The sequence below is a fragment of the Diabrotica undecimpunctata genome, chromosome 9, assembly GCF_040954645.1.
Source record: "Diabrotica undecimpunctata isolate CICGRU chromosome 9, icDiaUnde3, whole genome shotgun sequence".
NCBI lineage: Eukaryota > Metazoa > Arthropoda > Insecta > Coleoptera > Chrysomelidae > Diabrotica > Diabrotica undecimpunctata.
Genome location: NC_092811.1, coordinates 30,047,284 through 30,074,655, shown reverse-complemented (window position 1 = coordinate 30,074,655; position 27,372 = coordinate 30,047,284). Strand labels below are relative to the sequence as shown.

Sequence of the window (27,372 nt, the reverse complement as noted above, 5' to 3'; positions counted from 1 at the left end):
CGTTACTGGAAAACTTTCTGTCAATCCAATACAAGTCCTTACTTTCTTCATCTTCTTCTCGTAGCACTACAACTCGGGGTGGGTTTTGGCTTACTGCACAACTTGCTTCCATCTTGAACGGTCGTCCATAATAGTAGACGTCCTAAGGGGCCTTCTTTCTGTGAAGGCTTCCTCTCATATTAACCTGGCAAGGCGGTTATTAGGGAGTCTATTAACATGGCCAGCCCATCTTAGACGTTGGGATTTAATCTCTTTTGTCAGCATTTGTTCTCATTCGGTATTGGTTGCTATTAATGTCGTGATAAGGCCCAAAGATTCTTCTGAGGATTTTCCTCTCAAAACATCTAAGTTTTCTTTCAGTTTCTTTGGTCAGGGTCCACGTCTCACATCCATACATGAGCACTGGTCTAATCACCGTTTTATATATTCTAATCTTTGATGTTCGTGTTAGACTTTTAGATTTAATAGTATTGTGGAGGCTGTACATACATCTGTTTGCTGCCTGAATTCTTCCTTTAATCTCTTCCGCGATATCGTTATCTGCAGTGATTGTTGCTCCGAGATATTTAAAACTCTCCACTCTTTCAAAGTTATATGGGTCTATTGTAACATTTTGCCCTATTCTATCTCGTCCCTTTTGTCTGTTGATGCACATGTATTTGGTTTTCTCTTCGTTTACCCTTAAACCAGTTTTCTTTGCCTCTACTTCCAATTTATTAAAAGTCTCCTTCACATTGCTGACTGTGTTTCCCACAATGTCAATGTCATCTGCGTATGCTAGTAGTAATTTTGGTCCATTTACTGTCAGCAATTCTGTTTTAAGTTGTGCTGCTCTTACTACTTTCTCCAGGATGATATTAAAGAGAAGAGGTGACAGCACATCTCATTGTTTCAGGCCACTGCATATTTCGAAAGATTCTGAGAGTTTGTTACCTATCCGTACTCTGGATCTACAGCTATTCACACATAACTTAACAAGCTGGATAAGTTTTTTTTGAACTGAAAGTTCTGTCATTGCATTCCACACCTGATCCCTTTTAATGCTGTCGTACGCTTGCCGGAAATCTATGAAGAGATTATGGATAGTTCTATTGAATTCCCATCCTTTTTCAAGCAGTTGTCTTAGAGTAAAGATCTGAGCTATGGTCGATCTATGTTTTCTGAAACCGGCTTGGTATTCCTCCATGAAATTTTCTACAAACGGTGTCAGCCTACTTAATAGGATGTTCGATAAGATTGTATATGCCGTATTAAGCATCTATAATGCCTCTATAATTAGAGCACTTGGTTTTGTCTCCCTACTTTGGTGTAGTAAAAATCTGAATTATTTTAACTAAATACATCATTTCAAATTTTTTTATGATATTAAACGATACGGCAGCTATTTTGAAACTTCCATTTTAATTTTGGCAAAGGTATCATCTTTAATATATATAAAATATGAACATTTCTTGATAATATGAGACAGATTTATTTGGAGAACAGTATACAGAGAAGTGATACCTTTAAGCTATTCGGTCGCCATTTTGAGTCCACGCTTTTTTGTAGCATTCCTACTATGAAGACTTTTAAAGTATTTCATTTGTACATATTTTGAGCCAATATTAACAGAAAATTTTTTTACGTTCATCTTAATTTGGTCACTCGCGGTCACTCACTTTGAAGTGAAATGTCCCATATGAAGTCCCAGACGACTGAGTCGCCAGAAGTCCTGATTAATACCCCAGAAAAGGAGCCTAAAGCTTGATGTAGCAAATCCGAAACGGTGCAACAAGAAAACTGGCAGTATACTGGACTAACAATATAAATTATTTGATATCTCAAGTTACCTTTGTGAAAATTAGAATTACTGTTATTGATTTCATAGTTGTAGACAGGCAAAAGTTTAAAACCAACCTGCTATTTTTTTCTTTCATCTTAAGCACGTTAATATAATTCTGAAGGTATTTTTTTCTGAAATTTTTTGTTTTCATTACTTTTTTTTTCCGAGGAGTAAACCATAATAAATGTAATTAGAAATTACATATTTTATTGATGTTTCGACTTCCAGTCCGGAAATCGTTCCCAACATGTAAATAAAGTAAGTGAATAAACTGTTTTCTGTCACTTGAACGTAGAAAAATTCTTGTGACAATTTATCCGTACCTATGTTGTTTGCAATGATAATTCAGTCATGTACTATACTTCATAAGTAAACGAACTTGACATGGTATTATTTTTACACAATACCAACATGAAATCGATCGATTTATTAAACCATATACATAATAATAATAAGTCTCCCGTTTTATACCGCTTCGCGGCTTTGGGAGTATAGCAGGGTAGTCTGCTATATCTAGGGCCTACGGTATACAAGGAAGGTAACATGGCCAGTGCTACGCTTCAACCGCCTATTATTACCCCTGGTTTTACCCAAGGTACTCATTTTATTCAGGCTGAGTCGACCTGGGGCCTATAGACATTTTTAAAAATGTCTAGTTGTTCTTGCCGGCGGTAGGATTCGAACTCCGGACCACCGGCATGCGAGGCAAGCATCCTATATACATATTATTCTTAAATTATAAACGATGTTTCCTCGATATGTTACCTTATCAATCTAGGTATTTTCTTTTAACGACTTCGCTAATATATGCAACTAGATCCTTCTGGATTATCTTAAATAATGTGTTACGCTATTTGCTTCATTTAGTAAAATAAGAGTGGTTTCGTTAAGCATAAAGGACTTTAGTTTATCCTTTGTCTCGTGTTGTGTAAATGTATTATATAAATGTTTATGACATGCCCCTGAAGTTGCTCATATTATAGGAGCGAAACTACTTGGGCAAGATTTAATAAAAAACTGTGCTCGATATCTGCCTTTTATTTGATTAAAATTTGTTAAAAAATAATTAATAAAAACCAGAATGTATTGAATCTGCTAACAGTAATATTAATTTTCACTTTTTTATAAGTTATTGTGCAACAACATTAATTAAACCCAATTGTCAAAAAAGCAAGCAAAATAAAATGGAAAATATACATAGATTCCTCAACGAATGAAAGGTATAAAACTTTTGTGTTATACAGTCCATCTAATTTACATACCGTTGCACGTCATTATCTACGCCAGAGATCGAAGTTGACATAGTTGCCAAAGTATAAAAAAATCCTGAATCCATTTGAAATCAAATAAGTCACATAATTATTGCAAAAGTGGATTATACAACAAAACAAATTAATATTTAATGTAAATAAATAGAAACAAAACAAGAGTTAAAAAATAATCTTGTTAAAAACAATTTAAGCCGCTTGTATGCGTCATATAAAGACGTAAAATGGAATACATAGATATTTATTTTATTTTATGTAAAATGTAAAATAAAAAGTGTCAACACCGCAACTGTCAATTAAGTGTTACCAATTTATGCCAAAATATCACCTTCGTTCGATTACAGTTACAGTGTGTTCCGAACAAATGTTCTTTATAAAAACGCTTTATAATGCATTTATACAAATTAAATGAAACATATTATTGTGTATTTCTTTAAGTTAACATTAATAGAAATATTTAAATATTATTTCTACGCGTATATAATAAAATATGTCTAGTGGCTGTAATGCCAGTTTACTTGGCAAAGTGATTCTAAAAAAGAACACACCTACCGCCTAAATATTTCGTGTTGGTATCATGTGACCTCCGGGCTATGACGCGGATGACGTGCAACAGTAAGTAAATTAGATGAAGTATATTTAGTAATTATTCAGACTGCGAGATGGACGAAAATAAGCATTTCTTACTTAACCTAAAAGGTGTAAAAACGACCAAAAGTTACAGTATAAAAAAAGGAAAATCTTCCCAAATTACTCAATAACGTGCAGATTCCACGAGCCATTTTTCACTAAACCCTTGAATAAGAGATGTTAAGATGGTAATGGAGCAATTATTCATATTTTTATGTAGATTTGTCAAGCACAATACTACCGGTAAGAAATGTATCATTTAATATATTATTTATAGAGTAATTAAAATAAAATTAATTTGTAGAGTAGGGAGGTAAACATATTAACCTAACCTAATTTAACCACTTGCATACAAATATGAATTCTGTCATTTTTATTTTTATCAGAAACTATACTTTTCAAGAAGTGGCATCAAATTTTGCAATTTCTGTGAAAAATAATATAAAATACAAAAGAATTACTATTGATCGTTAAAAAGTATGTACTGTAAGTTGATATGTAAGTAAAGCACACACCATTATTACAATTTCAGGTTACTAGAAGAATCCCGCTTATTCTAAATAATTACCAATCAAAGCATATAATAAAAAAAACTAAATAATAAGATATAAAATTTTAAAATATTTTTTTATAAAAAAAATAAAGAGCAATAATTGGAGGACTCAGAAGCCAATCAGTGTAAGTCATTTTTCACTAAAAATTCAGTTACGTATTGAAGACGCCTTCTAACAGTTAAAACTTTCTACAGATAAATGCCTAAAGCAATACTTCACAGGAAAACCAACAGATGGCAGTACTTTATGTAGCGTCAGAAATAAACTGAACAATGTTCCGAAATCATTTAGTGTAAGTCATCTTGGCGTGTCACAGTGTGATTTGAATTTTATTTCACCCTTTTATCGGTTAATCATCATCATTTTGGCTTTACAACCCTGTGTGGGTCCTAGCCTCCCCAAGAATTTTTTTCCAGTCGTCCCTATCCATCGCCTTCCTCCGCCAAGCACGTATTTCCATATTTCTCATATCTTGGTCTATGTTATCTAGGAATCTTGTTCTGGGTCTTCTTCTTTGACCAATAGGTCTATCAAGGAGCGTTTTTCTAACTGGGTCGGTTTGCTCCATCCGCATTACATGGCCTACCCACCTCAGACGTCCTATCTTAATGTGTTATACGATATCTGGTTCCTGGTATATTCTATAGAGTTCGAAGTTGTATCGTCTTCTCCAGACACCATTTTCATTTACTGCTCCATAGATTCGCCTTAGCATTTTTCTTTCGAAACATCCTAACATGTTTTCATTGCTTTTTGTTAAAGTGCAGGTTTCTGAACCATATGTTAGGACTGGGCGTATTATTGTTTTGTAGAGTTTTACTTTTGTATTTCTTGATATAACTGTAGATTTTATCGGTTAAAATGAGTGAAAATACAGTTGATTTACCATTAAAACTAGAAGAAAATGATCCTTATTCGGATAGTGAATCAGAACACGTGCCTAACAGTGGAAATAATTCATCTGATTCAAGTAAGTAACTCTTAACCTAAAAAGTAGGAAATAATTTCTTACGAAAATATGTTTTATGCTTTTTCTGTCAACAATAGATTAAATGTTATAGTAATTATTACTAAAGATAAACACAAAACATATTATTGTGACTGAAATTACATCATATTAATAGAAATTTTTTTTTTTTGACTTACACCACTGCAATATGTTTCAGATGTTTATAATTTAATTGCAGATGATCTTTGGGCAGAAAATAATGTGATTGAAAATGAAGGGGGCGTTATGGTAGAATCACCGAAAAAAGGGAGAAAGCGCAAAAGGAATTAAACAGAATGGACATATAGTGGAAAAGCTTATGTAAACAGAAACCGGAAGAATATACCTGGCAAATCGTTTCAAAATGTTGATTGTAAATGTAGACGACTTTGTTTTTCCAATTTAACACTCGAAGAACGACAACTCATTTTTGACTCATTTTATAAGTTAGCTGACAATACAAAGCAGAACATTTATCTTCGTGGACTGATTCATAATAGCTCTGTTCAAAAACGTCGCGTCAGAAATGGATCAAGATTGGATCAATTGATATAAGGTTGAATGTTCGAATAAATGAACTTTGATAAAATAAAGGGAGATATCGAGCACGGTTTTATTAATTAAATCTTGCCCGAGTACTTTCGCTCCCTAGAGCCCAAAATTGACGAAATGTTCCTGAAGATGCTCTAGGGAGCGAAAGTACTTGGGCAAGATTTAATTAATAAAACTGTGCTCGATATCTGCCTTTATTTTATCAAAGTTTATAAAATATTACTTAACTACTAGTCATGTCTATTCGTGTGTGTAAGAAATTTAAAAAAAAATACCTTTCCAGTGAGTACGGGGCGTATCTATAAACTGTTTTGTAGTACGAGGCCAGCTTCTTGCATAGACAAAAGAGGTCACAAAGAACCAATCAATAAAACTGATGTCACGAAAGTCTAGAAACACATCAACTCATTTCCTTGCTATAAGAGCCATTATACACTCTGTGATGCTCCAGATAGAAAATATTTAAATCCAGATTTAAATATTAAAAAAGATGTATCAACTTTATCAAAAGAAATGAAAACAGGAAGGTTCAGAACCACTATCATGTTTTTTCATCAAATTTTAATCTTCACTTCAAACCTCCATCTAAAGATACCAGTCAGTTATGCGATTCTTTGCAAAATACCATCAGATTTGGGAATAAAGACGAAGATATACATAAAGCAAAAAACCGATTAAGTAATTTTTCTCAGAAAGGCAAAACTAGAGAGAGATTCGCTTAACAAATATAAAAATTTAGCTGATGAAAACATTTATGTCTTACATTCGATCTAAAAAAAGCTTTGCCTTTTCCCAAACTAAGTACGTCTGTTGCTTATTATAAGATGAACTTATATGTTTACAATTTGGAAATTCGTAGTTTCAACGACAACAAGGGATACATGTTTATATGGGACGAAACAGAGGGATCTCGAGGTTCACAAAAATTGCCCCTGCCTGACAAAACATTTAAAAATGAATGCAGGTAATTGTAATACTATAATTTTATATTCGGACTGTTGTACAGGCCAGAACCGAAATATTATACTAAGTCTATCACTGCTCAAACTCGTACAAGACCCTGAAAAAAAAAGCTACTTCAATCGACTATAAATAGGTCATAGCTATCTTCCGAATGATGCAGATTTTGGAGTTATTGAGTCAAAGTCCAAGAATAGAGTTTATTTAAGGTCCTGAAGAGGATCAATTTAGTTTCCACTGCTAAGAAGACTAATCCATTTCAAATAATTGAAATAAAACGTGAATTTTAGCGTTGCTTCCTTTACGACAGGAAATATTGTTTTCACGTTCAAAGCATCTGTAAATAGTCGCTCCGAAGATTCCTTTTAGGATGAAATACGTATAAGCGGATATACAGAGGCATTATACGTGAATTCAAATCTTAACTGTTTTTTTTTAAACGTGAAGAATTTCTTTGGTTGAACATAAAATGGCTCAGATATTCCAAAAACAAACCGGAATCTATTTCCTATAAAGAAACACTGCAAGAAGATTTTCCATTTTACGAGATCAACATTGCAAAAAAGTTCGGAAAAGGAAGACCACCTAACTTCTTTAATATTGTTCAGGATCAACTCTACCCAAATCGTAGACCTGTCAAAGACTTAAAAAAGTAACACACGTTTGATTTGCTTCCTTACATTCCACCGCACTACCACAACTTTTATAAAGATTTGCCAGTAATAGAAAGGGCTAAACTTCGAGCTTCCACTTAAGTGATCGGCCAACTTGAGTCTAATAATGACAGTGACGATTTGGATAATTACATAGACTAACTGCTTTCCCGTTTTTTTATTTTTTAGTTCAGTAGACACTAAGCATAAGTCATTTTTCCTTCTTAAAATGTATCAAAAAAGAAAAACGCTTTTTATTTTCATTAACTTTTCTTATATTTAAATTGATCAGTATGTTACCTTTTAATAAAAATTATTTTTAGAGCTTATATGGCAGTCGTTATTTTATTACAACAAGTTTTGAAACAAAGTCAATTATTTCAGTTTTTATATTTAGTGACTTACACTGATTGGCTTCTGAGCCCTCCTATACTGTGGTCTCCACTATCACTTTTCGTATGAACGGCCTTGGGCCCAAAATCCATTTTACAGCATGACGATCACATAGAAATATTTAAATTAATCACAATTTTAAAAACATAAAATACCTCGCTGTAGGCTTAAATTAATCCTTAAAATTCTTTTAATTTATAAAATATAAATGAAATTTTATAGCATAAATAAAATTCTTTTAACATTAGGATACAAATATATTGGTCAAGAATACCAGTTCTTTTAAAAAATATATTTTCTAAAAAGTAAAATTTTAATCTCAATAATATACAAAAAAATATAATACCGTATTGATAAAATACTATTTTCAATTGTGCTGCCATAGAAAAATAATAATAATAAAAAAACTATTCGTTGACATCAGGAAAGATGTTTCCCGAGACTGAGGGTTTCCTACTTGCCATTCAGGATCAGGTTATACCAACTAAAAATTACCTGAAATATATTGTTAAAGATCCTCAAGTCCAAAATGACAAATGCCGATATGGATGCCAAGCCCAAGAAACCATCCAACATCTTACCGGTGGCTGCCAGGCATTTTTCGGTACTGATTGTAAACAACGCCATGACTCAGTAGGAAAGATTATTCACCAAGAACTAGCTGACAAACTGGGATTTCTCCAGACCGACCTTCCTCTTTATTATCAATACGTCCCTGACAGAATGCTTGAAAATGATAACTACAAGCTATACTGGGACCGCACTGTGCTTACAGACCAACCAGTGGCGCATAATAGACCGGATCTCAAGGCAAACAACACTTATTGATGTGGCGATACACAACACCAATAATTTACGTGTTAAATACAACGAAAAGATCGCCAAGTACAGAGATCTAGAAATACAAATCAGGAGACAATGGAGAATGGAAAGTACCCAGAAAGTACCTATTATTCTCTCTACTACTGGTGATATTCCCAAAAATCTCCTAGCAAACATAAAACAGCTGGGTCTAAATAAACATCTTTATAAGGAAATGCAGAAAGCTGTACTCCTCGCGACGTCCAGATGTGTACGAAAATTTTTGTGGGATACTTCAACATACCAAGTCACCTAGGGCTCGATAACACGGAAAGAGTCCCACCAGAGCTCAATCCTTTTGATACTGTAGGTATCTGGGATGAGTGAATTTTCCCCTTAGAGGGAGTGTGAGCCGCATGGCTAAATCTGACAATAATAATAAAAAAAACTAAATCTATATCTGAAAAATATTTTGAATTTAAAGTATTTTTATGTGGCATTTAACCACTGTATTTTTCTCGAAATAAAAAGTAGTAATTGTAATTACAGTTACATATTTTACTGACTTTTCGGTTTCTAGTGAGGAAATCGTTTAAAAAATACAAATACTTCGCGGTAAATATATCCTGGACAGTTCAATCTGATCTGTCACACTTCTAATGAAAATTCAGCCACGCACTACGAGCCCTAACAACTATATAATGGGGCAAATTAAAATATATAACAGATTATTCACGTGTTCACGTTAATTTATTATTTTTGAATATTTATTATAATAATGCTATATAAGCAATAGTTTCAATGATAAATATTCACAAATCGTAATTAATACTTTTTATACAACCCGTATATAAGGATCATCAAAATATGTGAAAATTAGCGACAACTGAATAATGGGAAAGTAACTGCCGAAAATCAAACAAGATAAGACAAGTAGGCTGCGGAAAAAATGCTGCCGGATACTCCAACAAACGTCAAACTATATTCTACAGTTTGACGACAAGAATTTCTTGTCAAATTAAGTGAATCCACAAATTCAAAAATTCTTGAGTTGGCGATTAAAAATTATTGCCGCAATAAAACACTCCGTGAAGTGGCGGATGAACTTAATATTCCTAAAACTACAGTGTGGAATATAATTAAGCATTATGGTGAAACAGAAAGTATCTTAGATTAAAAACAAACTGCAAAACAATTGAAGAAATACTCTAAGGCAAATTACTGCTGAATTGAATCAAGAAATTGGATTAAATGTGTCAAGGGAATGCTCTCGCAAGTGGATACATAAATCTGGATTTAAGTTTTTCTTTTTCTTCTTTACGTGCCATCTTCTTTACGTTGGCAATCATCACTGCTATTCTAACTTTTGACACTACAGCCGGAAAGAGTTCAGTTGAGCTGTATCCAAACCATTCTCTGAGGTTTCTCAGCCAGGACATTCTTCTTCTACCTATGCTGCGCTTTCCTTGAATCTTTCCCTGCATTATTAGTTTTAGGAATTCATATCTGTCACCACGTATTATATGACCCAGATATTGTAGTTTTCTAATTTTGATGGAATCCGGTATCTCTCTGCTGTTCTCTATTCTTCTTAGTACTTCTTCATTGGTTATTCTGTCTGTACAGGAGATTATCAGCATTCTTCGATATGTCCACATTTCAAATGCTTCCAATTTATTGAGACATTGTTTATTTAAAGTCCATGTCTCCACACCATACAAAAGAATAGTAAATACATAACATTTTAGTACTCGTTTTCTAAGATTTAGGCTGAGGTCTCTACACATAATATTTTTTTCATATTATTGACTGCACTTCTAGACTTTTCTATTCTAACTCTAATTTCTTTGGTATAATCGTTTGTTTCATTAATGTTTGCCCTTAAATAGTTATAATTCTGAACTCGTTCTATCGTCTTGTTATTTACGTGTAGATTGATGTATCTAATATTTTTCTTTGATATAACCATCAATTTTGTTTCCTTTATGTTTAGTGACAGACCAAATTCTTCACTCGCTGCAACAACCTTATCTAAAATTTTTTGTAGATCTGTAATATTTTCTGCTATTAGTATTGTATCATCAGCATATCTAATTTCACGTATGGGTAGGTCATTTATTTTTATGCCACCTTCATGCCACCAAAAAAGTAACATTTTTATGCTACTTCATCTTCTAATGCTTTTTTGAATATTTCCTCTGAGTATGCATTAAACAGTGATGGCGACAAAACACAGTCCTGTCTAACACCTCTTTTGATTTTTATTTTATTAGTTTTTAAATTAGTTATTCTTATGACAGCTTCTTGTTCATAATACAGATTATTTATTATTCTTATATCCCGTGTGTCGATATTCCTTAACTTAACAAGCCAATGCCTTGTTATAATCTAGGAAGCAGACATAGATGTCCTGGTTTACATCTAAACATCTCTGTATTAGCACATTTACTGCATATAATGCTTCTCTGGTTATTTGAACATTTCTAAATCCGAACTGAGTTTGACCAATGTCTTGTTCTAACTTTTTATATATTCTACGATGAATAATCTTTAGGAATATTTTAAGCGTTGGCGTTCAACTTTCTCATAGGTATTTATATTGTTATATGTGAAGTTAATGTTGAATATTACTAGAAGCCGTTAAGTCAGTTCTTCTTATGGTACCATCTTCTATTGAAGTGTGGCAATAATCTCAACGAGGCAATGCCTATCTTATAAAGCTCGAAACAGTGAATTTGAGTCTATACCAGTCCCATCTCTTCTTGCGATCTATTTTTCCTTCGATAGTTAACTTCAAAAGCTTTGCTCCACTGTTTACTAAATAAGGTATGAAGTTTTTCTCTTTTTACATTACAAATCAACTATCTTTCTTTATTTTGCATTCGAAGAACTTCCGGTACATAAATAATCGGTTAATACACCTTCTTAAGGTACCTTCTCCATTACTGAAGGTTGGCTATAACTACAGCAAATTGCTCTCTATCTTGAGCTGTTCTTAGTATCGAATGTGTGTCCATGCCTGTCCAGTCTCTTACATTCTTCAACCAGGAGCATTTTCTTCTTCTTGGACCTCTTCTTACTTCCACTTTCCCTTCCATTATAAGTCGTAGGAAGTTGTATTTTTCTCCTGTAAATATGTCCTAGATAACTCGTTTTTCTGTTTTTTACAATATTTAGAAGTTCTCTCTCAGTACCCATTCTGCTTAGCACCTAGTTTTTGGTCACGTGCTTTGTCCAAGAGATCTTCAGCATCCTTCGAAAAACCTATATCTCAAAGGCTTCTATACGCCTCATACTTGTAATTCCGAAAGTCCATGTTTCCACTCCGTATAGCAATATGGAATAAATAAACGTTTTTACAAATTGATATCGGATATCCAACGATAATGTAGAGTTTATTAGGAATTTTTTCATTCGTTGAAATGCGGACCTAGCATATTCTATACGAGCACGTATTTCGACCTCGTGGTCAAGGTCGTTTGTTATCCAGCAACCAAGATACTGGAATCTTTGTACTGGTTCTATATGTTTGTTATATATACAAATATTAATGTCGACATTTGGTGCACGTGTAGCAGTGGTGTTAATACACCAGAAACTGAGAAATATAGTGCAGTTAGCAACTAGTGCCTACAATTAGCTACATTTTTTCTCAGAAAATTTTCGTTATTAATCTTCTTTCATGTACAAGTAACATATAATTTCTGTTACATGGAACAAATTAAAATTTCCTTTATTTTCTCAATCTTACACCCTTATCAAGTCTCGTGTTTTGTTAAGTGTTGAGTAAATGCCTCATTACTATGTAAAATCGGCTTCATTGACTTTACAAAAAGTTACTTATTATATCCGAACTATGGCGATATTTCGGGCGACTACCGATTAGACAAAGATGAGTAACTGCTCTTTCTTCTATTTATATATAAAAAAATTAAACCCCCTACGCTACCGAGGGATCATTATTAAAACGTGCTGGTAAATTATTAGGAAACACGATGTAGAGAGGAGTCAGAAATCGCAACCAGAGAAAACAATTCTAAGCCCAACAAAAATATAACGATAAGCATTACTTCCCCACAGAGGATCATTTAAATGTCTGGATAATGGTTTCTAATCTCCAATAAATACTGAAAATTACACGATAATTAGCTGAACCTGTTTTTAGTATCTTACTAATTTTCATTACTCACTACTTACGTTAAAATATCTAAAAAGATTATTAAATTATGTTCTTACCAATTTCTGATTTTTTTCTCAAAGGTCGCATTTTACTGAATTATAAAACATTTCTATGTGTTCAACATGCTCGTAATCACAATTTTACTGTGTCCAAATGCATTAGACACAACTTTAGTTACCAAACAATAAACTATCAAAGTGTGATACAGTCTATAAACCTTTCCAAACAAACTTTAAATACCGCATAACAATTTTTTTATAATCTTTAATAATGGTCATCATTTGTAATCAAATTTAAGCAGCTTTTAAGAGTTTAAGGTTATAACAGACTTTTCTTCGGAGCGTCAGTATCCTGAGTCACAAATTCAGTTGAAAAGTTCGATATTGTCCAAATCGGAGAATGAGTAAGCTAATTTTTATAACAATATTAATGTTAAACTGAGAAATATTTTCCCAAACGAAGAGAATAACCATGTGGTTGAGTGTTGTACCGGCTTATCGGGGTATGGTTTTTATCTTGATGGGTTTTTAACTAGTGATTTCGATGGGTGAAAGTTTAGGGAGTAATCTGTAATGTTGAGGATTTCTTGTACTTCCATTTCAATGGCTTCCTTTGTTGTTCTGTTTGTGAGATCACTGTGATCTGTTTAAAAGTGCTGAGGTTTTCCTGTTGCGTATTCATGTGTGAGACTTGCTTATTCCTAAGATTTGGTCCGTGTTCATCTAGTCTGACGAAGATACGTCAACTGGTTTGACATATATATATATAAAACAAAACCACATGTTCTTTTTGCTGTGCTTAGTTTGAACAAATTGTTAACTTATTTAGTTCAATTTAGTGTTTATACATCGTAATCGTATAATGTCCATTTACTTAAGTGTCTTTACAACTTTAATATCACTGACTGCTACATATCTTTTTAAGGTAACACATGTAACAACTTTTCCATGCTTGTGTGGTTTTTTTCATATTGTTCTTTTTAGATGAACTGATGATGCTTTCTGATTAAGAAAGCGAAACGTCTTCAATAAATAGATGAAGTAGCCATCAACATTGTCTTTTTTCTCCACCTTTTGACCGAAAAAACCCACCACTCTTCTGAGTGATCCTTAATTTATATATATATATATATATATATATATATATATATATATATATATATATATATATATATATATATATATGTATATGAAAAAGGGGGGGTTGAGGTTAATTGGGTATACAGCTGATTAAAAGCCAAGTGTACTATGTTTAACAATTCATTATATTTCGCCAATTTTCATTGGCATCATCAGATGAGAGCTACAATTATTTAAAACATGGTAAAATACAATTTAATAATAGTTTGTTGTTTATATACTTACTTAATTGAGGTTAATGGCAGTGCGATTTATTTTAATACCATCAAGTAACAATTTTTTGTTGGAATAATGTTGATTGTAGTTGATGTTGATTACAAATTAAAATATAGGAAACAAATACAATTTAAATTAAAAATAAAACAGACACAACGTTTAGTTCGGTAAATGTCATTAAGGTTAAGTACTAGAACTATCAAATATCGAATGTTATTAATTGACTTTTGTGAAGATGATTAGTTCCATGGTGTTGACGTAGTAGTTGTTTATTTGATTAATATTTACTGTAAGGTGTGTTATAGTTGAAAATTTTTTTGAAATTACATTATGTGTTGTATTAATTATTTAATAGTTATATGTGTCTATTTATAATGTCTATTTATTAAAATAAATCGCACTGCCATTAACCTCAATTAAGTAAGTATATAAACAACAAAATATTATTAAATTGTATTTTACCATGTTTTAAATAATTGTAGCTCTCATCTGATGATGCCAATGAAAATTGGCGAAATATAATGAATTGTTAAACAGAGTACACTTGGCTTTTAATCAGCTGTATACCCAATTAACCTCAACCCCCCTTTTTCATCTACCAGTTCAGCTGTTATTTTAGAGGATATATATGTATATATATATTCTTCGTTAAAAATTATTAAGATATACTAAAAACTCCTGGATTTGAATGAATGAACGAACAGTGGATGAGATTTGTGCAGGATAAAGATCTATAAAAGCAATTAGGAGAGACCTACATTCAGGACTGGATGGATAAAGGTCGATAAACAATGTAAGTGGTTCTAAAACGTTAGTTAAAATACCAAATTAAAAAACCACACTCCGGAAACCGATTGGAAAAGGACAATACTGTACACTCAATCCGGGTACCACATTGTAAGTTTTGTTTGGAAATGTTCGTTAAACCATTTCGTGTAACATCATGATTTTAGTTGTATATACAAATATAAATCATATATGAGACATAGTTAACATTTGGATAAACTTTGATAATATCCAGCTAGTACATCCCATGCTTTCGGTGCCATGAAACCATCAGGGGGAGTGTCACCGTTCCTAGCCAGAGTTCTCATCTTGGTACCTGATATGAACTCGAAATCTTCTTTACGGGAAACGTCGAAGAAATCCATTTTTTTATGCTTCTTATCGTAAGCTGCCACTCTGAACGGAATGATTTCTAGTGAATTTAAACCTAAAATTAGGAAATTTATAACATTAGTGTTATTTACTGCCAGACTTAGGCAAATATGCATTTTAAAAGGTAAAGTATATGCGTATAAATATGCATAACTTTTGTCAATAATATGCAGAAAAAAATCAACATAACATTTAACAAAACGCACTATGAATTTTTAAGTATATTTATTATATTAAATAGGTAAATTGAAAACTTTCAATAATTGTACCTTTTATACTTCAGATTTTTCATAAATACAGTAGTGAATTATATGTTTCCCAAAATTTTCTATTAAAAATTTGTTTTTTTATCAGAATATAAATATTTATATGTAGAAATTTTTTTTCGATTTTTATGTGGTAGGAGCATATTTTAGGTTGGTCCACATTGGTTTTAAATATGCATTTGCGTTTTAAATATGCATTTATTGAAGAAATATTAGAATTAACTCTGTATTGTCTGCAGAAAGTCGTTAACAGGTATGAAAGTTACAACATGGCAATACTTTACTGTTCTGTTAGTGTATCTTTGGTTGCCTATATAGATGGCATGTACGTAGAGATTGAGGGTTAGGAACAGAGAACAACCGAACACAGAGAAGCGACAGTCCTTTGAAGTTACGTGGCAAAGCCGCCAATGACAGCTAACAACCAGAAAATTAATAGTCAGTGGGCATATCACACAATATAAATTCTTAAGAGCGTAGGCGCAAAATTTCCGGCAAATGTTTTTTAAATGTATTCATTTTTTTCGAATCCTGAAAAACCTAATAAGTATTTTTGAAAAATTGATACGCAGAATGAAAGACTACATTATTACTGAGTGCCGAAAGTCCCTGACAACTTCTATAATGTTTATTTTAATAAGTTACAGGGGTGAAAAAAAAAAAAGAGAAAATTTAGTGTGATTTTTAATTTCAAATATCTCATTCAAAAAAACTTTTTGTTTATTCTAAGGGACTTTCGGCCCTCGGTAATAATATAATCTTTCATTTTGTGTTTAAATTTTTCAAAAATATTTGTTAGTTTTCTCAGGATTCGAAAAAAATGATTGTATTTAAAAAGCATTGGCCCGAAATTTTGCGCCTACGCTCTTAAGCGAAACAAAGAAATTACTAAAAATCTTAAAATTACAACAGAACAAGACTTCAAAATTGCAAAAACATGGTTGCAAATAAACAAACTTACATTAAATTATGAAAAAACTAAATAGGTACTCATCTACTTTTTGCTATATACAAAAGTTGTCTGCCAATTTTTAATTCATTAAATATAAATAACAAAGATCATTGAAGGTACTGCGTCATGCGCCAATGTTTTTCTTCTATTTCCTTTTACAATAACATTATCTTCAAAATGCAGTTCACAAATCCTATAATTATTATAAAGTGAATCCATTTTGAATAACAAATCTTCTCGTCTGCAAGCTTCTATCCACACTTTGGCACTACAAATTTTTAACAGAACAAATTTTAAACAAAGAACTTTTTCTGTATTTATAAATAATACTTTATTACTTACAACTATAAGAGTATTAGTATATTCTAAGTATATTGTAAGTAATAAAATATTTAACTTTTGTCAATATCTAATCTTAATAAATTTACAGTTTTCTCCTGACTAAGTCACAAAAAGTCACTAAATATTGAGATATGCAACAAATAAAGTTTTAATATTTTTTATTTGTAATTCCCATTTAAAACTCCTAAATATTTTATGTACTTCGATTCATATATTTGATCTTTTTTATTTATATTTAACGAATTAAAAATTGGCAGAAAACTTTTGTATATAGCAAAAAGTAGATGAGTACCTATTTAGTTTTTTCATAATTTAATGTAAGTTTGTTTATTTGCAACCATGTTTTTGCAATTTTGAAGTCTTGTTCTGTTGTAATTTTAAGATTTTCCCAATTATCGGTCTAATTATGTTTCCAACAATTTTTAGTTTGAGCATTTTAGTAATTTCTTTGTTTCGTTTAAGAGCGTAGTCCTAGAACGTAGTTTAAGTAATCCTGAGAAAACTAACAAATATTTTTAAAAAATTTAAACACAGAATGAAAGATTACATTATTACCGAGGGCCGAAAGTCCCTTAGAATAAACAAAAAGTTTTTTTGAATGAGATATTTGAAATTAAAAATCACACTAAATTTTCTCTTTTTTTTTCACCCCTGTAACTTATTAAAATAAACATTATAGAAGTTTTCGGAGACTTTTGGCCCTCAGTAATAATGTGGTCTTTCATTCTGCGTATCAATTTTTCAAAAATACTTATTAGTTTTTTCAGGATTCGAAAAAAATGAATACATTTAAAAAACATTTGCCCGAAATTTTGCGCCTAAGCTCTTAAATCAAATATTCTCGTGTATAAAACCCTCTATATATTTTTATTTCCTAAAAATACTATATTCGTATTGTTGTCTTCGAGCGCGCTGACACCAGGCCACCATATGTTGATTTTTTGACCTGAGCCTTCGGAGACTTGCGTTTTTCAATAAAAGAAATAGCACTGACACCAAATTTAATGTTTTCATTTTGAACTATCCCTTGGCAGACCAAAGTTTATTTTTTATAGCTCGGACAGACACGTCGGCGTCGGCTTACTGTTCGAAAGTCAAACCAATACTATTATGTAATAACTAATAATAATTACAAAGCAATAGTAATTACCTGTTATTATTGTTAGGAAATCTAAATAAACTTATTCCTTTTCCTGTCACAGATGAACATCCGCGAATCGCACAAATATATCCAGACATTTTAAATATAAATTAAACTTTTAACTATAAACTTATATATTTAACTATAACTATAAACTTTTAACTATAAATAAATTATATAAATGGTCAAATGCACTTGTTGTGTCGAGTATTTACCATAGACGCCTCCGGACCCTCGAAAACAACCAGAATTAAAGAATAAGCACGTGTTTTTGACAGTTAAACAACCAGAATCAGGCATGCGTATACAAAAATGGTACACGCTTTTGGACCGTTATGTCGCTTCTATGTGTGTTCGGTTATTCTATGGTTAGGAATAAGTTAGGTTAAGTGTTATCCGGGCATGACCGGGAAGTAGTTATAAAAACTTATATAGAAGCTGGGGTAAAGATAACTTAATCTCAAGTAATAGTTATTATTCAAGAACCCAACTAAACATTTACCAAAGAAAATTATAAAAGTAAATAAGTGTAGAATAATCTTCTGTTTTACAAAACAATTAGAATCAGTGAATACATTAAAAAAACACAATATAACAAAAGACAAAATAAGGCCACGAAGCAGAGTTTACATAAAACTAAGAGAAGAAAATTTCTTTAAGGACACCATAAAACTGGGTACACCAATTAGCCATTAAAGTCACAATATGAATTACATTACAAAGCTTATACAGGAAAAATAATTAGTCTGGAAAACCTAGTGCCAACAGTTTCAATAAAAACAAAACAAAGTCGGATAACTACTTACCTGGAGCCATCTTTAATACCCTTCCACCATGTGTAGGATCATAGAGATTGCCGTCGGGAGATGCTTCTTTTCCGGCAGGATGTGTAACGCCAGCTGGATCTCTACCTACGATATAGAAATTAGCACCAGCGTTCATTCTTGCTTTGGCATGCCATTGGACTTCGGTAGGTCCTGCGTACATCATGGGACTGGGGAAAATGGCTAATACTGTTGAGGTGCGATCTAGAAGACCTTCGTCGAGAACTGCTTGGTGTTGAAGGATCCTAGTTGGTAGAGGGACGTCATCGTCTTTGATCCAACCACCTAAAAGAGCAAAATTTTTGAACTGTGCCATATTTTTTTTTGTCGCCGAACATTAAAAAACATTAAAAGACTAATGTAAAAGTGAACATTGATCTACAGTATGCTTTCCAGATGATTGGATTGTTAAAACTAAGGCTGCGAAAGCCTCATGGAGTGTTCAGTGATTAAGAAATACCACCATTTCTTAATCAGGGGACCACTTATCTAATACCGAAGGATAAAAATAACACCCAAGATCCAGCCAAGTACCGCCCAATTACTTGTCTTCCAACACTGTGCTCTAAACAATATCATAGAGCCTCAACAGAAAGGATGCGCTAAGGGATCCATGTTCTTCTCGTTTTTTTTTTGTTTTTGGTTTTTTTATGCTGATGTTGTTATTAAACTATTAGAAAATATTATTCGCTGTCTAAACCTGAAGATGCAGTGCTGCTATCGCTGTCATTATCTTCACCACCTGGTGTAATTATAATTGGCTCTAGTAAAACTTTGATATGAGTGTGAAGTTCCCACATACGATGTTCTTCTTTAATTATGTGGCCTATACATTTAGCCCATTTCTCTGGAGTTACATGGAGGATTGCTTGAATCAAAAGTTTCTTAATTTCGTTTAATTTGAACGTTTTGTTATTGCGTGCTACTTCTCCTTTCACTTGCTCCCAGATAAGTTCAATGGGATTAAGTTCGCAATGATAAGGTGGTAGACGCAGAACTTTGACACCATAATCTTTTGCAGTTTCATCTACAGCATATTTAAGATATTCAATTTTCCTTAACCGTGCAATGTCAAGTAGCTAAATCTTGAGCATTGATTCTACGTATGCAATCCCCTTTTCTGTAAGCCATTCTTGAATCCTCCCTTTCAATTTCTTTAATAATCACCTGTTTTTTTCGACTCAAATTGAAGAAAACCATCATCAAGAAACCCTGTATCACTTCCTATATGGGTGACGATTTAACGCCGTCCCTTTCCTGATGGAGCTTTTAATCCTGTATATCAGCCTTCTATAAATGCTTCGCGTTTACTTTTGACATTTAAATCTTGCCAAACTTTTCCAACTGTATGACCTTTTCCAACCTTGGTTAATCCAGGTTTCATCCAAATAACATATTTTGCGTCCAGTGCTGCGAATTTTGCGTATTTCTTCTAAATATTTTCTTCTCCGCACAATAATTTTATTTTTTTCTAATAGCATACTTTTTCTGTTGAGTTTTACATATCGAAAGTTCATTTCACGCATGGTCCTGGTTAAGACTCTACGAGATATCTTGGGTAAGGAGTCATCGTTTTCGAGCTCTTGAGAAATATTTTTCAGTGTTGGAATTTCACTCCGAAAATAAAATGAATGAATTTTTCGATGTATAATATTCCTTGTCTCGTCATCCAAAACAATGTTTTTCCTACCTCTAGTTTTACCTTTTTATTTTCCGATGTATTTTTCAGTACACGATAAATACAGCTAACGGATACTTTTGTTAAACTGCTACAAATGTCGACCGCTTGGCTAACATTTAATTCCATTTTTCTGCCGACAATTCCTTCATAAACGTTTCGTATTATTACCTTCTCTTCGGACGTTAACATTTTCCTTCTCTTTTGCGGCATTTCATTTTTGGAATCAACATCAGAATTTTGCAGTCTTCTCTTGGAACAACTCGGTTTTTCGTCCAACTCCAATAAAACTCAAACCAAATAATCACAGAATATAACTAAAAATTTACTATAAAACGACAAACTATAACACTCGTATTATCAATAACACGTTTTATCAATAACACAAACTTATCGCATAAAATACCCTACCCTCAGACACGCCAATGTAAATGAACTATTGTTGATGGGCACTCGCTCGACAAAAACTAGTTTTACGGCTTTCTGTGGATCTGAATTGAAACGGAGTTCCGTCGCTAATTTTAAAGTTGCCAAACGATTGAAAAATATTGTTTTAAAATATCGATTTTTATTTTATAAATTTAAATATGTAACGAAACGGAACATATAAATAAAATTTATTTCATTACAATTTTGTGCTTAATTTTTTACTATTGAAAAAATCAGGTTTTTTTTGTATTTTTATGACGGTAATAATCGCTGCGTGGAAGAATACAGGTTTTGTATGACCATAATTACTACTTGTGAACAAGAATTGGCTACACTTTACGACAACTTCTGGTCAAGTCTACTATAGAGAAGCACAAATAAATATACTACTTTATATATTCTGTAATTTCTTATGAGGAAACGCAAATTGCTATTGAGAAAACAGGCAGTTTTCGAGGGCCGCTGTGTACATTTAAATTTGAGGATATTCGGCGTTTAAACTATGATATCACTGTTCTAAATTGAGGGTTTCTACTATAGATATATTGAAAATATATAAAGTCAATAATAATCCAGTGATCTTTTTGAAGCATATAATGATAGAGTGGAAGACTAAAATTCACCCTCAAATACCTGGTGAAACCAATATCGAAACTGAAGATATCCCAATTAACCAGGGCCTTTTCCAGGGGAACTCATTTAGTCCACTCTGGTTCTGCCTAGCCATGATATGTATGATTTTAAATTAATAGCTTCCACTCGAAACCACCTAGATCAGATGCTAAAAACTGTAGAAACTTTCTCAAATGAGATCAGTATGCAATTTGGACTAGACAAGTGCCGTATACTAAATATAGTCAGAGGAAAGGTTCAGCTCGGTGGTATCGATATGCAAGATGGCCAAAACATCGAGGCAATGGGTGACAACGATATGTACAAATATCTCGGAGTAAAGAAAGTGTGGAAAATTGACCATAAACAAATGAAAACCGAACTAACTTCCGAGTTCTTACGAAAAGTAAGACAACTAAATCGGTCATATCTTAATAGCAAAAATTTGTTAAGGCATTAAATACGTACGCCTATTCCGCGCTTAGCTACTCATTTGATATTATAAAGTGGTCAAAAACGGATATAGAGAGTCTTCGGCGGAAAGTAAGAATACTTCTCACAAGGGCGCAAAAACACCATCCGCGCAGTGCAGTAGAGAGAACTTACAGACATAGGTGAGCAACTGGATAAACAGGTTGCTAATTTAAGAACTTATTTTCAGGTGCAGGCTGAGACATCTACCTTATATCAAGCAATTTGCGCAGTAGATGATACAACGCCGCTTAAACTGAGGGAACAAGAAATGCGCATAAACCACCTGACTCAGCAAGAAAAAATCTGCACCTGGACCTAAATCTAAACCTCTGCATGGGCGACATCTCAATAAGATCAGCCAAGAATATGTCGACAATACAGCGTCGAACTATTGGTTGACATCAGGAACAATGTCTCCAGAGACTGAAGGCTTTCTACTTGCCATTCAGGATCAGGTTATTCCAACTAAAAATTACCTGAAATATATTGTTAAAGTCCAAAATGATAAATGCTGATATGGATGTCAAGCCCAAGAAACCATCCAACATCTTAACGTGAACTGCAGGCGTTTGTCGGAACTGATTATAAAGAAAGCCATGACTAGGAAAAATTCTCCACCAAGAAGTAGCTGACAAAGTGGGACTTCTCCAAACCGACCATCTTTCTTATTATCAATTTGTCCCTGACAAAATGCTTGAAAATGACAACTACAAGCTATATTGGGACCGCACTGTGCTCACAGACCAACCAGTGGCACATAATAGACCGGATCTCATACTAGTTAATAAACTTACTAGGCAAATAACACTTATTAATGTGGCGATACCCAATAATTTACATGTTAAATACAATAAAAAGATCGCCAAGTACATCCCAAAAACCTCCTAAATTTTGGGAGATACTCCAGCATACCAAGTCACCTAGGGCTCGATAGCACGGAAAGAGTCCCACCAGAGCTCAAGTCTTTTGATACCGTAGGTATCTGGGATGAGTGAATTTTCTCCTTAGAGAGAGTGTGAGCCGTATGGCTAAATCTGGATAATAATGATAATCACCGGCCTCCTTCATATTGCTCTTTGATTAATGTGTTCTATTGTATAGCACCAAACGGCTGATTTTCATGGTTTTAAATTATATTAGTAGGAAAGAGATATTACGTAAAACCAATATATATATATATATATATATATATATATATATATATATATATATATATATATATATATATTAATTACTATTTAAATGGGAATAAGCCACAATTAAAGGTTAAAATACTTTTATTGGCGTTTCAATTTCCACTTTCCACGGAATTGTACGGAAACAATTTCCGTATTTTGAGAACGATTTCCGAAGTGGAAATTGAAACGTCAGTAAACGTATTTTAACCTTTAATTGTGGCTTATTCCCATTTAAATAGTAATTAATTTAAAATGCCACAAGAAAATAGCTTCAGAACTATATATATATATATATATATATATATATATATATATATATATATATATATATATATATATATATATATATATATATATATATATATATATATATATATATATATATATATATATATATATATTGAAATGATATTGAATATAGGAGAAAGAAAAATAGTGATTAAAAATAATTTATAAGTTATACACTAGATAATATTAGATATAAAAAGTATTTGGTTATTTTAATAAGTTATATACTATAGAATATATTTATATGAGGGTATTCTTAAGAAATTAGCATATAATAAGTGTAAAAAGTTTTTTTTTTAATAATTATAATATTGTAAATATATTTAAGTGAGCCATGTGCATAGGCAACCAAATATACTCCGAGGTGACGTTTAAGTGATGGTTGCGAATGTAGAAGTGGGGTTATTTATTGGTTTGAGATGTTTAATTTACATATAATTACGGATTTGAAATAGTGTAGTTTATTAATTTAGGTTGTTTAATTTACATATAAGTTTATATTCTGATCTAAAAAGCCTAAATGTCAATAAAATTCTCGATAGAAAAGTAAAGAATTCTCTAGAACACAGAATATAACCTTTGTTTACGGTAGAACCTTCGCGAATAGGGTTATGTCTGTGAAATGGACATAATCGAACATCTACTTTTTCGAGAACATTCATATATAGAACAATTCGAATAGGATTTCTTGCCAGATAGTTCTGGAACATTGAAAAGGTATAAATACTCGGTGATTTGGATTCAAAATGGCCAGTCAGTCAGTCAGTAAGGGGGTCAGGACACTTACTATGAAGTCAGTATAAGGTCAGACAGTTAGTTATTAAGAAGACAGACACAGTTAGTTACAGTTAGTGAAGTCAGTTGTTCACTAAGTTCAAGTTTAGTCAGTCAGAATTAGGAAGAAAGTATAAAGTATGCAATAATCAGTGATTTAGTATTAAAATTTGATAGTATTGGAAAGTATATTAGAAAAATATTATTGAAGATTAAAAATTATGTTATGTACATGTAAAAAATTATATAATATATTTGGTGATTGGATATTGGTATATTAAAAAGAAGAATAAATATAAATGCTATTAAGAAGAAAAATATTTTAAATTGTTGGAAGCTGATAATTGGAAAAAGGAATTTCACAAAAACAAGGATAACCGAGGCTGAGAACGAAGACATTGAGTGGTGATTAAAATCTATATAGTGGAGAACAGTTCATTTAGGCATTCAGTGACAGAAAGGTACAAAATTTTGTTAATATAATTTAGTTAGTGTCATAACAATTTCAATTTTAAAGATAGTTTGTTTAAAATTTACATTGTCTATATAATTTAATTAGCTTCATTTTAAAGATAGTTTATTTTAAATTTTACATTGGTTATGTTAGATATATATGTGTGTTTCATAATAGATACAATAAAGATAATTTCAAAAAGTGCTTACAAGCTTTGAGAACCGCGATAAAAACCCTATATATATATATATATATATATATATATATATATATACAGATTGAACGAATTTAAAACGGAACATACGAAATCAATGTATTTCGGCTCAACTCCGCTCTAGGTGGTTGGCCAACAAAAGGTTGTCAAATAATTATATTATAAAAATCCAATACTTCAGCGGGCTACTGGATTCGGAACTCATTCAAGAACAAGTCAAAACTCCACCCAAATAGGTTGCCTAGAATCACTGAAAAACTAGACTTAAAAAGCAGTTATTATGCTGTCAATCCACTTATCGCTTCCTTATAGTCCAAGAGATAGGGCCGAATTTATAATGTTAACTATTAAATATTTTTGGTATAACAAATAGTAATTTTACTTATTTTTTATTACAATAAAAAGGTTTTTAAATTTACATTGCATAAATAATGATTGTTCAGATATAAGAAAAATTTGATTTATTATTACATTAATAATCAAATACAAAATATATTATTTCTATTTATCAATAGGTAAAATTCAAATTGTAGAATTCCTTTAACATTTTATAAATAATTATTAATAAAAATCAATTTAATAGTGGAATTATCAATTTTTTAAGTTTTGAAATTTACTTTGTAGATATTTTCAATATTTTTTTGACGTGACAACGTCTTAAATTAGGTTGTGGCTCGGAGTCATTCATGAAAAAGTGTAACGCCCGCTCACGTCTGTTACAGTGAGTCACCGAACGAGAGAGAGGCCCGCCGGACCGGCGAATGCCTTGCGTCTCTCTCCCACTCAAACATGATCGGTCCGCTGCGCGCGCAGCACTAGAGAATTAGGCGCGTTGAATCGGTGCGTGCTTCCGTGCTTGTGTCTCTGTCTTTCTCGAGCGTTCTTGGCGTTCAAGACACATTACAGCAGAAACACTTCCTTTCATTTCATATTTCTCCTATCATCATCCTATCCTCAACAAAATCACTCAAATAGAAATTAGTTAAGTTTAAGTTTACATGTACAATGTTTTAGTAAACAAAATATATTTCTATAGTTAAAATTTGTGCAATTCTTATTTTCATTCAATTCCTTGTTCCTATTGTGCAATTTAATAATATTCATATCAATAAATATTCTACCGAGAAAAAGACGTTGTCACGTAAAATCTTCGCCCGTAAAACCGACTTTACAGGCAACCGATTTTTTTTTAACTTTCAAGTTGATTGAATTTTTTTTCATTAGTTAATTATAATTTTACAAATTCTGTTTGGACATTAATTTTGCATCATTATTATTTTAAAATATTAAAATAATAATGATGCGCGTTCATTTAGATCAGTAATTCTAGACGCATGCGCTAAATGTAATAAGTATCAAGATGCTTTTATTCAACTTCGATTTGACTGACTTCGATTGTAATGAAGTTTTTGAAACCTTAGTCACTTATATGGAACAGGACTGACGAGAACAATTCCAAAAAGAAAAGTAAACGATGTCAGATTTTTACTATTTAACCGGCAGTATAAGTTGCATGATGTGAACGAGCCTTAAAAAAAAACTAAAAAATTTCGATGCTTCAAGCTTACCACCATGTCAAGATGAATTACACCAACATCTACTGCGAGCTCATTATATTTCAAATATTTGGACAAATGCTCATAAAAAAGTACCAACAGAATTGATTGTTGAAGAACATGGTTGGGAGTTTGAAGATGAAACATATAAATTCAAATGGTTTAGTGGACCTCAGATGCCAGAATCAGTTCGAGAAGTAGTGATTGAAAATGAAGCAGATAATGAATGTGATATTATTGAAAGTAAAAGTGACGAAGATTATGAATGTGATAACATCAATGAGAGTGAGAAAAATGACGAAGTTTTTCTAAATTTTTTTTTTCTTATCGGAAAAATCGTTTGAAAATTTTTGGAAAAAAATCATGGTATAACTTACAGAAAATTGAAAGGATTCTACAAATTAGATTTTACCTCAAAAAATTACGAAAATTTTCATTTACGGAAATTTTTTTGGAAAATTTTGAGGAAAACTCTACTTGACGCTTCTCAGAATAGTAACAGCAGTGAGCATACAAATTTTCAAATCAATCGGTATAAAAATATCATAATAAAATCAGTTTGAAAATTGTTACCGAGACCTAAAATGCGCAGGCAAGTGGTACATTTGACCCCGTTTTGTGGCTCTCTGTACCAACCCAGCTGTCCGCCCTTTTGGATTTAGAGTTTTTAGGGGCTAAATAATAAGCCATGAAAATGGCGGACATATTACTTATCGTTAATTTTTCCCCAAAAAATTGCAACTTCACCCCTGTCCGCCACCCCTTATGTATCCACTCTCGCGTCCGCCCTTTGGGATTTCGTCTAGTTATACCAAGATCTTACTCTGGGCAAATTTTCAGCCATATTATCGATCGTTAATTTTTCCGAAAAAAATT

The 27,372-nt window shown here is 32.2% G+C and overlaps 1 protein-coding gene across 1 annotated transcript in view; it reads right to left on the bottom strand.

The window, feature by feature from the left end:
- Positions 1–14,151: 14,151 nt before the first annotated feature.
- The window catches only part of Papss (3'-phosphoadenosine 5'-phosphosulfate synthase), a 35,213-nt gene continuing 21,992 nt past the window's right edge, over positions 14,152–27,372 (bottom strand). The window contains exons 5-6 of the mRNA XM_072543056.1: positions 18,822–19,124; positions 14,152–15,369 (exon numbers count right to left, since the gene is read on the bottom strand). Coding sequence (XP_072399157.1) covers positions 15,146–15,369; positions 18,822–19,124 — 527 coding nt within the window. The 3' untranslated portion in view covers positions 14,152–15,145. The remainder of the gene's footprint in view (positions 15,370–18,821; positions 19,125–27,372) is intronic.